Source organism: Centruroides vittatus, unplaced genomic scaffold (genome assembly GCF_030686945.1).
Source record: "Centruroides vittatus isolate TY-2023 unplaced genomic scaffold, ASM3068694v2 scaffold_1015, whole genome shotgun sequence".
Taxonomy (NCBI): domain Eukaryota; kingdom Metazoa; phylum Arthropoda; class Arachnida; order Scorpiones; family Buthidae; genus Centruroides; species Centruroides vittatus.
Window position 1 is genome coordinate 3,712,817 of NW_027122666.1, and position 14,064 is coordinate 3,726,880.

General features: G+C 29.3%; 1 protein-coding gene across 1 annotated transcript; it reads right to left on the bottom strand.

Annotated features, from left to right (window-relative positions):
• Positions 1-2,585: 2,585 nt before the first annotated feature.
• On the bottom strand, positions 2,586-13,810 carry LOC136986197 (cytochrome P450 4c3-like). The gene is made up of 11 exons (XM_067283679.1): positions 13,646-13,810; positions 10,868-10,980; positions 7,444-7,529; positions 7,150-7,337; positions 7,004-7,073; positions 4,889-5,015; positions 4,158-4,326; positions 3,891-4,066; positions 3,726-3,792; positions 2,841-3,020; positions 2,586-2,770 (listed from the first exon to the last, which is right to left on the bottom strand). Exons 2-11 carry the CDS (start codon positions 10,946-10,948, stop codon positions 2,604-2,606), a joined length of 1,311 nt encoding a protein of 436 aa, XP_067139780.1. The 5' UTR covers positions 10,949-10,980; positions 13,646-13,810; the 3' UTR covers positions 2,586-2,603.
• Between the last annotated feature and the right edge of the window lie 254 nt (positions 13,811-14,064).

Consider the following 14,064-nt stretch of genomic DNA (forward strand, 5'->3'; position numbering starts at 1 on the left):
AATAACGAGTAAAATCGTCATTAAGTCTGGCCCTAGTGGAGATACACACGACCCCCCATTATTTCCCCACTCGCTCAATCTTTAACCATCAAAATTTAATAGCATCGATCCTCCTAATAAACAAACTACCCTGCAATATTTACGAAATTTTGGTCATAGATTGCGCTAAAATCGATGTGAAGGTCAACTACATTTTCTTAAATAGAATTCTCACATTTTAAAATTGTATATTATGATTCTACATCAAAAATAAACAGGCTTTTACCTAAAACATTTATTCGAAAGATGAACTTATCAGAAGTTATGAAGGTTTGAAGTTTTACATGGCTGCCACACCGTGCACTCATGAATTTGACATTTGTGAAGTTCATTGATAAGAAGAAAGAAAAATGCTATTAAAAAAAAAAGTCATTAGAAAACTATTAATATTTGGTAGAAACAAGGTCAACGTCTTTTCATCACAAACTTGATGGCTTTAACACGTTGTTGCACCTATTTTTGCATAACTTGAAGAAAAATAATGATTCCGCCTAACGTTACAGAAAATGATATTAAAAAATTAAAAAGAAAATCTGTAAGGTATGAACAGTAAAATAATTATGAATATAAACGAAAAATACAACATTAAAATTTCATAGATATCGTAATACACATTTCAGTCTTAATGCTCGAATCACAAATTCTTGAATTATTTGAATCGGCTTTGTCTACAGTAAGTTGTTTAGTTATTTAAAAAGTTAACCTTTTTCCCCTTAAATATCACATTTGAATTCTATGTCTAATATATTATTTTATTTCTATTAAGTTATTTTCCGAATTAAAAAACATATATACATATGTTTATATATAGTATTTTGGTATAGGCTATTTACATTATTAAATGTCCACGTACTGTATACATTACAATACATAATGCAGACGTGGAAGTTTTATAGGCATATTTCTAGACTTATTATTGTAATGCTTTCTCCTATAGATCCATAAAATTTCATCATTGATAAGTAAAATATTTTTTTTTATCACTTCAACTTTTATATTGAATCTTTTTGCTGTATCAACACTAAGACAAACCAATCTGTCTTCATAAAAAGTTTACTCCTATCACCGGTGGCCAGTATCTCCGCCATATTTACGTTTTTATATATCCATATCTTTAAAAAATATTTAATATCCATCTTTCCTAAATAATTAATTTATTTATATTGATCAGTTATTCGTTATTTAGGCTATACAGCTGTTTCTTTATAATGCAAAATGATATGGATTTTATTTATATATGTTATTAGTTTAAATGTAATGAAAATAACAAAAAATATTTAAAGTTATTAAATAAGAACTTACATTTTAGATTTTATAACAGTTCAAAGAATACAATTTATTAACATCGTTTACACTACATGATGAAGTTTAAGTACTTGATTTTGTTATTCCACTGAAATTAAATTAAAATATTTGCATTATCTTTACACAGATAATTGATTATATAGTCACAGTCGGTCTCAGTTTACTTGATATTAATGTCAGGTAAACGTAAGGAAAATATATCGAGTATTATTATTCAAAGAAGAATTTAAATTTCATTATAATGGTTATTAAATTTACATAAGATATAAACAAGCTTTTTCAAACAGCTGAATGATGAATACAGTACTTATGTACTGTTTTTATCATTCAGCTTATGTACTTACTTGTTAATCTATTCACATCTTTCTGTGACGTAACTCTCAACTGAATGCGATACAGAGTTATAAGTTTTTGAAATTAAAAATGAAAATAAAACAATTTCTAGAAACTATTTGATTTAAAAAATTAGTTCTTTTTCCTCATAAAATAAGTTTTCCTTTAATATTTAAATTAAGTTAAGGAAAAGCTGAAAGTTTTTCCTCAACTTCCAAGCATTAAAAACGTCTCTTTACGTCATTGTTAAGGCGTACACTATTTAATTTTAGAGGTTAAATTAAGAAAAATTACACAATAATTAATTTTTTAAATGGTATAAATAAATATATAGCTAAATAACTTTTTTTTTATCATCATCAATAGTTAAAGATATATATTATTTTTTTATTACAGTTAATAGTAGATACTTTGATTTACAAAACAAAGATTATATATTTTCTTATTAAATGACAAATTATGTTGTTTCTGTAGAAATGAGCCAATTACATATAAAAATACATTAATGAGCTTGCTACTTATAGGAAAATATGTTTCAAATGTAAATTTTAACTTTTTAAAATCTTATTTAACAAAATCGACTTAAAGTTAAATAACTTTACGGTAGAATTTATAATGAACATTCACGTTTATATTGTAAAACTCGCATTTATATTTTTATAGATTATGAAATTATTTTCTTGGAATTGTAATTTAATTTACAATTTATATTATTAAACTTAATAATGATTTCATATAATCACATACAGATTTAAAAATGTTATTATATAAGATCACACAATTGCATAGTCTGAAAGATTTCGCAATAAAAATAATTAAAATTTTTCTTTTGAAACGATTTTTTCCTTATTTATTTTGAACAGGAAAATTTTTAATTAAATTTTACAGTTTAGAAAATAATACATTCCTTACAGATATTTAGATTATTATCGTTTTCTTTCTTTTAGTTTAATTTTGAGGCCATGTTTTGGTCTTAGGATCATTTCTCCAGTAATGGCGAGCTTCTTGATGTTATTTTCCATACTTTCTACCGTGTAGTGGCGAAATATATGAGAAAGAATTATTTTTTCCTCCATTAAAGCCAACTTTTGTCCTATAAAAATATAATGTATTGTAATTATCAGCTATTTTAAATAATATTCAATGTGACAAACTGCACTTGCCTATACAATTTCGTGATCCCGCGGAAAATGGAACGTAACTATAAGGATGGCGACCTTTACAGTTATCTGGTAGAAATCTATCCGGGTTGAAAGTATTAGGATCAATAAATAAGTAAGGATTTCTGTGAAGTAGATAGGTATAAAGTATGCAAGTTGTTCCTTTAGGTATAATATATCCATCTGAAAAAATATATTTTTGAAATTTTGGTTAAAATATATGATGTTTTAGATAATGTTTGTGAAAAATTTGAAAACTGGTAGATTTCTGCTGCAAATTTTCTAAACATAGTTCCATTTAATGCCTCCAATAAGGGTATTTTCAGCTTTTTTAAAACAGTTTTTATATTAAGTACATAATGTTCTGCAAAAAGGTAAAGTAGTCCCTTATAGAGTGCCATGAAAATCCATCGTTTTGATTCGGTGGGATACAGCAACGCAACTCATGGGCGATCTGCCAAAGAGATGTATCTCTCAGAAGGACTTTCTATGGGAAACTGGCCCCTATTTAGGCGTTAGACACGTAAAGGAAAACTTCACGTGTCTTCCGTTGTGGGAAGCAAACCTGCTTCCAACTATCAACGCTTCAACGCTTTTACCCACTCGGCCACTGATGGGCAAAAGAGTATTCAAGAGAGGTCTTCAATTCTTTCATTTGTACTCAGATGGCACTGAATAACGAGTAGTCTCATGCTAACACCAAACCTATCTCCAGTGAGTAGTGATTGGCTGGAGATAATTTCGTACACACGTACACATTGGAAAGGAGAGTAGGTGGACCGCAACAGCCAGAAACCTGACGCCACCAAGATTAGATCTTAGATAATTTGAGATCATGTTCTTCAAAATAACCAGGAACCAATGTGTAATTTGAAAATAATTACTTACTAACTGTTACGTCTTCAGATAACTCTCTAGATATCATAGGAACAGAAGGAAAAAGTCGTAATGATTCCTGAAATTATAAATATTCATACACTCACATATAATTGAAAAATACATAATAAAAATATCAAAATTTAACGAAATCTTAAAAATTATATTTAAATAAACCTTAATAACACATTCCAAATATTTTAAATTCTTAATATCTTCAATAGTAACATTTCTCTCGACGTCGTCACCAAAAATATCATCAATTTCTTTCAGTAGTTTATCTTGAATCTCAGAATGATTTCCAAGTAAAAAAAGAGCCCAGGAAAGAGCATGTGCAGTGGTATCATGACCCTGTAATTTAAAACAATGAGAGCATCTTTGAAAAATTTATATTTAATTATTTTGTCTCATATTTATTCAAAATGACGATGAAGCAACTTGCAGCAAACATAAAGGCATTCACTTCTTCTAAAATGTCATTATCAGAGATTTTACCACCGGTTTCCTGATGATAAAGAAGTAAGTCAAGAAGTGCTAACTTTTTGTTTGAAAAAATATAATTTTCTTCATCAACAAAAGTTCCACTGAAACTTGATTTTCTCTTTTGAATTATCTAGAAAATAGAAGAAGATTTTAGTCATAATTTGAAATTGTTTGATTTACTATTTTATATTGGTGTATACAGAAACTTTGCTCCAAGCTATATATCTTGTTTCAACTACGCGAGAGCTAAGTACATATGTACAAGAGTGATGATCGGAGTGGGCTATTCCATAGCGTAGTTTGCCATGATCTTCCGGCTATCTTTTCTTATGAGCCAAATCCGATCTCGGTTTCTACGAAAGATAATGGCACAGTTGAAATTAGGAAGTCATAAAGGGTCTGAAAATTAGTTGTCTAGTTAAAATATTCAATAGGGAAGACGCTGGACACTGTCAAAAATGGATGGAAAAGCTGTGTTTAGGCTTCTCTACACGGCGTTCAGTGCACGAGGCCATGCAGAAATCTACTTGCTTAATATTTGGCTCCATAAGAAAAGAGTTGGGATGATTAGAGACTAATAACACCTTAATAACACATTCCAAATATTTTAAATTCTTTTATTTCGAATGGTCTTCAGCTTGGTGCAATGTTTTTGTCTAAAACATGTATAGTATGATATGAGCGTTATTTACTTCCATTGCAAATTCCTTAAGTTTGTCCATGGTATTTTTTGTTTCTTTGCCTTTTCTTGTCATATAAAATATTCTATCCGACCAATACCAAGGCCTTAAAATTCTGTAGGGAAATACTTCTCCGATTCTGAAAAAGTTTCAATTTTGATAAATTTCTAACTTCTGGTAAAAAAAAAAATCGTTAAATATGAACAAATAAAAAATTACACAACAGTTTTTTATAAATTTAATAATACAGTATTTAAAATGTTTTAATTTAATTTTTTGTGCGTTAAAATAATGATATATTGTGTTAAAAATCTCACTTTAACTTTATTTTCCTCTTTCGAAATATTAGAAATATTTCTTTTATATTTAAATATAAATAAATATAAAGTCATATTTCTGAACTTATCAAATCTATTTTATATAAAAATACTCTTAAAATTTCCTATTTATATACTTTTAATGTAAAATTTGTTTATTTTTATTTGATATTTTTAATTTTTATTAAATTAAATTTTAAAATATTAATTATTTAATAAATTAGTAAATTAATTAATTAAACAATAGCAATTGAATTTAAAACAATAAATTTACAAAACGTAGTGTGCAAATTATACAGAAGACGTGATTCATTCATGAACTGAAACAAAAGCCAGGAAACAAGCAACGTAAAGAAGAAATGAGAAAAATAACGTTGTATAAGAAACGTAGAATGGTAAGACCGCAGTTACAAAACTAATTGTGAAAATAATACAAAAATTTTACAAAGAATAAGTAAAATTCCAAAAAATAAATACCGTAACATAATTAGCAAAATGCATTTTCTGAGAAAAAGTCCGATATTACAATTACTAAAATAAAATGTAAAGAAGAAGGGGAAAAAGGCTATTAAAGCTAGTAAAGCGGCTTTAATACAGTTGAATAAGTAAACCAATCACTACCAGTTTAATTTGAAACGGACTCTTATTGTTGCTTTTTATTCACGTGTATTATCCCGCTTTACCAGGCAACGTGTCCAACGTATCATATTACAAGACTGCAACATCAATTGGCTATTTATCTCCAAATGTTTCGTGACTTTTTCTTTAATGTCCATAAACAATTAAGTTCTTATTCATATAGATAATATGGCGATTAATCGTTCATAATTTATAAGCATAAGCATCAAATATCAGTCAGTACTTAAGCAATGAGAAACAATATCAATTTCCAAAAGTTTAATTGTATTCTTTCACTTTTCTTAGTGTAGATTTTATACATAAATTCGTGTAATTGTATAATAAAATAAACAATGAGTAAGTTAACAATAGCAGAATATGAGTAGAATAAAGAGGTAGTAAATAATTTAACTTTGTTAAGTTATGGCAACGCAACACTCGGGTGATCTGCTTAAGGGAATGCCTTCCGGGTGGTCTTTTTAAGGGTAACTGGCCCCTATTCAGGCATTACAGACGTGAAGAAAGCCCGGAAAACTCCACGTGACCAGCCCTAGCGAGATGCGAACCCACGATTTCATTCCCAGTATTTATGAGAAGGGAATCGCTTAGCCTCTGAGTGGACCGAATAAGTTAAGAATAAGTTCTGCAAAATAATAATCTAACTTCCTAACTAATAATTTTTATAAATTACTGCTGATTGCAAGTATTAAACAATTAGTTTCTGAAGCATTTATTCCCTTAAAGCGACTGTTATATTTATCCCTGTTAGTGAAATTATTCCAAATATTTTTGAATATAATATTTTCATACTGCTTTTGTTACAACTATATATTCATGAACTCAAATAATGTTATATTTTGGTTAAATATGAAAGATATTATACAGGGTGCACCATAAGTTATGCATTATAATGGGTTATTTCAGAACAATATTGATGATCGGGCAGAGCAGTATCCAAATGTTGGAAGATGGAAGAAGATTCCTGATATCTTGCAAGAAATGTGGAAAGATATTAGATCTGTCGTCTGAATCTCCGTGTGCAAAATATGGCAATCACATCGTAAACATCATTTAAACATGCCTGTGATGCCTGACTTAAAGGACACCCTGTATATTCATATATTCCAATTTGGGTTTAATTAACATTATTTAATGAATTTTTGCAAATTCTGAACGTATCGAAAATACTTACCTCACTATTCCATGCAAATATTGACAATCTTTATTTCTCATCGAATTTAATTGAATACCTAAAGTTGTTTCTGGAAAGATTCGATTATGTTTATTTTACTGTATTTTTAAACATTGTTTTTTTGCAAGTATAAGTGAAAATTTTACCACAGACAACATCCAAAGCGCATCTACTCATATAAGGTATGACATCAACGCTCTTTCCATCAAATTCTCGCAAAACTTCTACTAAAATTTTCGCATTTTCACTTAAAATTGGGCGAAAATCGTCTAATATTCGAAAATGAAACGAATGAGTTAAAAGTTTTCGTCTCGTTCTCCATTTTGATCCGTTGCTATAAATTACACAATTGCCACATTAGTATATAGCATAAATTATAAGAAATCGTTGATTTTAATATACACATGTTTAGAAATAACATATATAAAGCTTTCTAATACCTGGTTAACAATCCTTCCATCAACCATGGCTTCAGAAAGTCGTAACCGAACTTTTTTTCTATATTAGTATTGCTGTTTAAAACTGCCTGAAAATTAAATTAAACTTTAATTTTACAAGTTATCTAATACAAGTATACTATTTATGTAAAAACTCATCGTCCGGCATCTTCAAAATCACGAGATCTTGTTTGAAATTTATGTGATTACATGGAGAGGTCTTTGAAAAATCATTGCAATAGGTGAAAATTAGGTGAAAATATGTCTTACAGATATAAAATATTGAAATTTCTAGGATATTTTCGAGAAGGTTCTTAAGAATTTGTAATTTAAAATAATACAAATATTAAATCTCTATTTTTTCTTCAATTTTTTACAAAACAGAGTGTTTCTTGCAGTTCAGAGAAGGTATAGAGACGACAGATAAGAGTAATAGATGGTCATAGCTGTGTTTTTGAGTTATTTATAAGTGGCATACGTTGATTTGACAAAACGAATAATTCGGCAATACTCTGGAATCCTAAATTGCTGGGAAATTCATGTTTCACCTGCACTGTATTAATACAGCCAAACCTGTAAACAATGGCTACTGATGAAAACATAAAAATGAGCACCGTTTAGAAATGGCCACAGATGGGAGGTAGCCATTACTGGAAATTCAACTGTAATTAATTTTGTATTTAAGAAAGATTAAAATCTTTATGGTAATTTCTAAAAACTTGAAATATTTTTGTGAGAATTAAAACCAAAGGATACAAATGATTGTCGATAACATCTAACACACATTCCTATGAATGAGTAACTGACTTTGATTTTTATATATTAATGAGAGGAGGAGCAAAGGGTTACCCATTTTGAATTATCAATTTAAATAAAAAATAGTGTATTTAATGAATAGAAACATTTTTTTCTGATCATTAATTACTGAAATCCTTTTCTAGGATTAGAGCAGCTGTTCAATTTAAGTATATTACCTGAATAAGTTAAATTGAATTATTTAGTAAATCCAATAAAAATTCGAAAAGTGAATTAATCATGTAATCTACTGAACAATTCTCTGTGAATATAATGATGCTAAACATACTGCTCTAAAAATCAAACAACAACAAAATAATACAATCTTTGTGAAAATAGGAGTAACGAAGGAAGATGTGACTATAAAATGTAAATAGCTTATATATTTTATGACAAAATCAATCAATAAATACAAGGAATGATGATAAATACCAGAATTTCAAACGTAGTCCCCTACATCGAAGATGAAGAATAGAGTAGAGTTGCCAGGTAATGTACTGAGTTAAAATCCGGGACAAAATAAGTTCTTCCCGACAGATACTGAGATACTTCAATTCTCGGACATGCAAAACGCATGTATATTTACTCTGCTAGCGACAGAAATACATTTAAATGTTTTGTTAAGTTATGGCTAACGCAACACTTGCGTAATCTCCATAAAGGGATGCCTTCTGAGAGGTGTTTTTAAGGGCAACTGGCACCTATTCAGGCGTTACAGACATGGAGAACTCTCGAAAAATCTACCATCCTGGCGGGGCGCGAACCCACGACCGAACTCCCAGCGTTCAGGGAACAGAACCGATTGGCCACTGGTGGGCCGAAATACATTTAAAATGTAAAAAAAAAAATACTTTATTGTAGGAACAATTTTGGAAGTAAAGTCCTCCTGTCACTAGATGGCAGTCGGAAAATATCCGGGACAATCCCTATAAATAGGGACGTCTGGCAACTTTAGGATGGAAATAATTCTGCAATAGTCTAATTATAACTTAAAAAAAAAAAAATGGAGAATATAGGAAGAGAAAAAGTAGCATTATAGAATTTACGAGAGAACTAAAAATATCAAACAGAATGATTAAATAGGCCTGTAATGTTTCTTATCAGCAGGTAGTTTAAAACGGCTTTTAATAACGATAAAAATAAAGGTATACTACAGTATTAGTCAGTTTCATTAAAACTAAAATTTTAAGAATGAAAACTTTTTAAAATATGTTTATTAGTTAATGGAAAAATAGGATAGAATAAAAAATCATTTTTAAATAAAGAAATTTTAAATAATGGATCTAGGAACTAAGAAGAAGAAATATTGACAGATTGCTTTAAAATAATTTGTGGGTGAGAAACTTGTTTCAGCGTATACAGTAGCAAACGTACCTTGTAGACCTTGCCAGAAGGATTTTATATCAACACTTTAACAATATAGGTGTGTTGACAAAAATGACATTAAAATGTAAGTAATTTAATATTTCATCATACTAAATGAAAGATTTTCATCCTTGAATAGAAAAATGCTAGTGTCGCTTCGGAGAAGAAATAATTAAAATATGTTGCTTGTTTTTAACATTTCCTGTAATCAAGTGCTTAGAGAGGATAACATATATAAATAACCTGGATGTCAGAAGAGACTCAGAGCTTATAAAAAATTATCGTGTGGAAAATCTGAAAAACCCCATATGGCCGGCCCATTGGGGACGTACAACTAACGACCAAAGGTGGCTGGTTTCATCCATTTGGCCACTGGTGGGCTAAATGTAAAATGAGATGATAGATTTAAGAAATAAAAGATTCAATAGATCATGAGCCTCCGCGGAAAATCTTCCAGGGGAAAGAAAACTTTGAGACAAATAATTACATCAAATATACTATATTTTTATTTAATTATTTAATTTTTTGTGTGTTTTCCACGATTATAAAATACAGTACAGCATCAAAGCGTTACATGGGTCGAGTGTGTAAGGTTACAAAATCTATATTAAACATCATCACTAAACCCGATATATTAAAGCTAAACACCAACCAAGTGCCGAAATAGTAATCAGCCTTATACTAGCCCGATAAAATTTGTGCATTTGGTTGGTGTTTGGTTACATAATCACTTTTACGATTATAATTTGTGGAATTTTTTACTCGATCCCATGGAGTATCAATTGCTTCGTTTGTTCCCTCAGTGGATAACCGTGAATTGAATAATGTAATTTGTCAAAAAGTTAAAGAAAACAAATCTTTAAATGCTAATTACAAGTTATTAATTGATTTGGAGGATTGAATAAATGAAAACAAAAAACAATTTCTGAAAATTGTAGAAAAGAATGAATAGAAGAGTTGAAAAGAATAATATTGTACTCCGAAAATCATGATAACAAATTGCAAAATATGTTTAACAATGATATTATGAAAGTTTTAAGCAGAAAAGACCAGATGTCCTTGACTAAAAACAAAATCTATAAAAATATTAAAACGAACTAAAGCTTCACTTCACTTTAAACAGACACTTCAAATAGGTAAACAAAGGAAATTACATCGTATACAAAATGTGACTGGCGATTTTTGGCGTGACATAGATTTAAATTCATCTAAATTAAAATTCAGACAATCATAAAAAGTTATAAATTAATTATAAATACCCACTAACCTGGAAGCTGTCCGACGAGAAACAAATTACCAAAGGTCGTAAACCGATATAAATTCTTACTAATCCATCACAAAAAAACATTCTGCATACATTATATAAACCTTTAAATAATGCTGAAAATTAAAAAAAAGAAGTAATTATAATTAGCCTTCATTTTTTTAAAACTCGCTGTCAATAAAGGTTATTTGTTAAACATGTTTTATTTATTGCTGTCACCTATTGTTAATCTTATATTAAAAATTACTCAAGTGCTTGCTGACAGATCTTTTCAATAAAAAAATAATCTTGATTAATTAATTCGAGTTGTACCTTCTTCTTTTGAAAAGGTTTCATTGTGATAAAATATAAATGCCATCAGCGTAATTTGAAATAATGGAATTATACTTCTTAAGGTTGGATTGCTGCTAGAATTGCCAGAATTGCCGGTTTTCTGTTGTCATGATAACGAAAACCATTGCTTACAGTTACGATAGTAGAGTAACCGATTTGTACTATTTAATCTTTCTGACGATTGCTCGATAGATAAATCTATGCCATCCAGCTGCTTGGATAATTGAGGCGTTTAAAACCTTACTGTACCGCGCTGAAGGATCCACAGGAAGATTTTTTCAGGTGGTCTATCTTAAATACGTCGGGCTTCACCTCTCACCGCATTCACGCATAGGCACTAAGTTCCAAGAGTGCAGAAAAAGTCAAAAATACTCTGATCAAGTTCTGATGATATCACAATTTTCAAAAGAAGCGAAAAATTTCAGTGAAATTCAAGTCGATGAAGCAAGAAATGGAAGCGATTTTGCCGAGTCGTTATGAAAAATCAATTCTTTAACGCATAGTTGAATTTTAAGGAAACCCTCGTGAGGTTGATTGTAATCTCTTCGATTATGCACGCGATTTCCAGCAAATGGCCTTAAAAATTTAATGTTTTCTCTATAAAAAAATCGTTTTTTCAAAAATTCTCGAAGGCGGCAGTAGATGGAAACAAACAGGTTCTACGTGTTACGATAGTATTTAATTATTCTATCAACGTGACTCGGAATTTCAATTTCGAAAATCCAACTTATTAATTTTGTACAAATTTTCTACGGTTTTAAAATTTCGTTTTAAAAATTAACGCACAAAATAACATATTTTTTGAATTTGAATTTATTTATGACTTCACTATAATCTATATATATATAGTTAACTGGTTTACGGACAAATTTATATTCTATTAAAGTATATTTATATTATACTAGCTGACCCGGCCACGCGTTGTTGTTGCTCAAAATGTATCTATTATAAATGTATAACGTTTCCCCCGTGGGGTGAATTTCAAAAAATCTTTTCTTAGTGTACAGTACATTCTCTTGACGTACCCTATTAAAACGCAATCAAAAACGCGTCTAAAATAGTATAATAAAAGCAGAGTTCTTCACAGTAAGCCTTAATCCTGTCCCTCTCCCCGCTGGGGAATATCGAAAAATCCCTTTATAGTGTATATTCTGTTGACGTACCCTATTAAAACGCAATTAAAAACGCAAAAAAACGCACGTAAAATAGTATAAATAGAAGCCGAGTTCTTCACAGTAAGCCTTAATCCTGTCCATCTCCCCCAGTAGGGGGAATTTCGACATGTATATTATATAAAAACACGTGCGTATTCAAATGCAACGTTGTGTCAAAATTTCAAAGGAATCGGTAGGAACAAACAAACGTTATATTTTATTTATATAGATAGATAGAAAATGATCTGCTTTAGTCCATCATCACAGAAAAGCAAACTTAGGTCGTCGGAGTTAGCGCCATCTGTTGGACATAAAAGCCTTAATCCTAGATGTTATCTTTTAATTTATATGAATGTTTAACGGAATAATATATAGCCTATGTCCACCCTGAAGGTCCATTCTAAATATTGGTGAAAGAATTTTTGAAATCGGATGAGTAGTTCCGGAGATTACCTGTTACAACCAAACTTAGTTACCTCTTTATATATTAGTATAGAGTATAGATATAGATAACAAATTATTATTATATATATATATATATATACATATATAGTATATATATTTCTATAACAAAGTATTAAATATACTTGTCCAAAAATCAGTAAACCAAAAATATTTATGATTATTATAAGATAGTAAAACAGTCAGAGCTGGTATGGGGCCGTAGTAGAGTGATGTCCCTTAGCAGTGCAGACCTCTTTTTGCCATTTTGTTTTTTGTTTTTCTTTACGAAATAAAATACTTAAAATGTTTCTTTATTAATAAAAAGCCGTCTTAAAAATGTCATTTTCTATTAGTTTACATAACGTTAATTTTATAAGTGCTGGAAACGCTACGGGCACTTAAGTTTCCTTTATTCCCAGGGAAAAACCCCTACCTTCCCTCTCTCGACGATCATGAAAATGGTCTAAATGCACATTTTCCATACGTTAAATTTAACATAGATAACCTTATTTTCAATGGTGTTTTTTTAAAAAAGTTTTCACGCATAAATTGCAATAAAGCTAATTTTCTTTAAAAATAATTAACTGATTTTTGGGCGCGCCCTTTATATTAAAATATACTTAGCAAATTGTTAATAATTAAATTTGTGACTTACCGTGTCTTCTATTAATTATTCTTTACTTCACAACAGGGTGCATAGGTAGACACTGTTGTGAAGTAGAGAATAATTAAATTTGTATTCTCGAAAAAAGCTTTAAAAGTTTTCGAATATAAAAATTATATTCAAATAAATATTTATTTTTAAAACATAATTTTTAAGTTAAATCTACGAAAAGTAAAATCAACTTACCGACATTTGTATCGTTAACTGACAAAAACAAACGGATCAAATACAAATTTTGAATGATAGGATGAATCCCAAATCCCGGTAAATCGCGTATATAGTTATTTTGTTTCTTACGAAACAAATATTTTATTAACCAAATAAGAAAGAAAAAGTAGACTAATGTCAACCAAAACATCGCTGATAAATGCGTAGAATAGATTATTTTCTGAATATTTTATTAAGTAAATTGCGATTTCATTGGTCACGACAATTTCAAGGACTATGCGTTTCTTTCAAATAATTGTTCAAAGAATATATGATTCTTTATACTACTAAATTAAAAAATAAACTTAATATTCGAGTTTAAAAATCGAGGAAAATTCATAAATCGTAATTTTATTTATAATAAAAAGTAATTACCCTATTTCTAGAGACAATTTTTA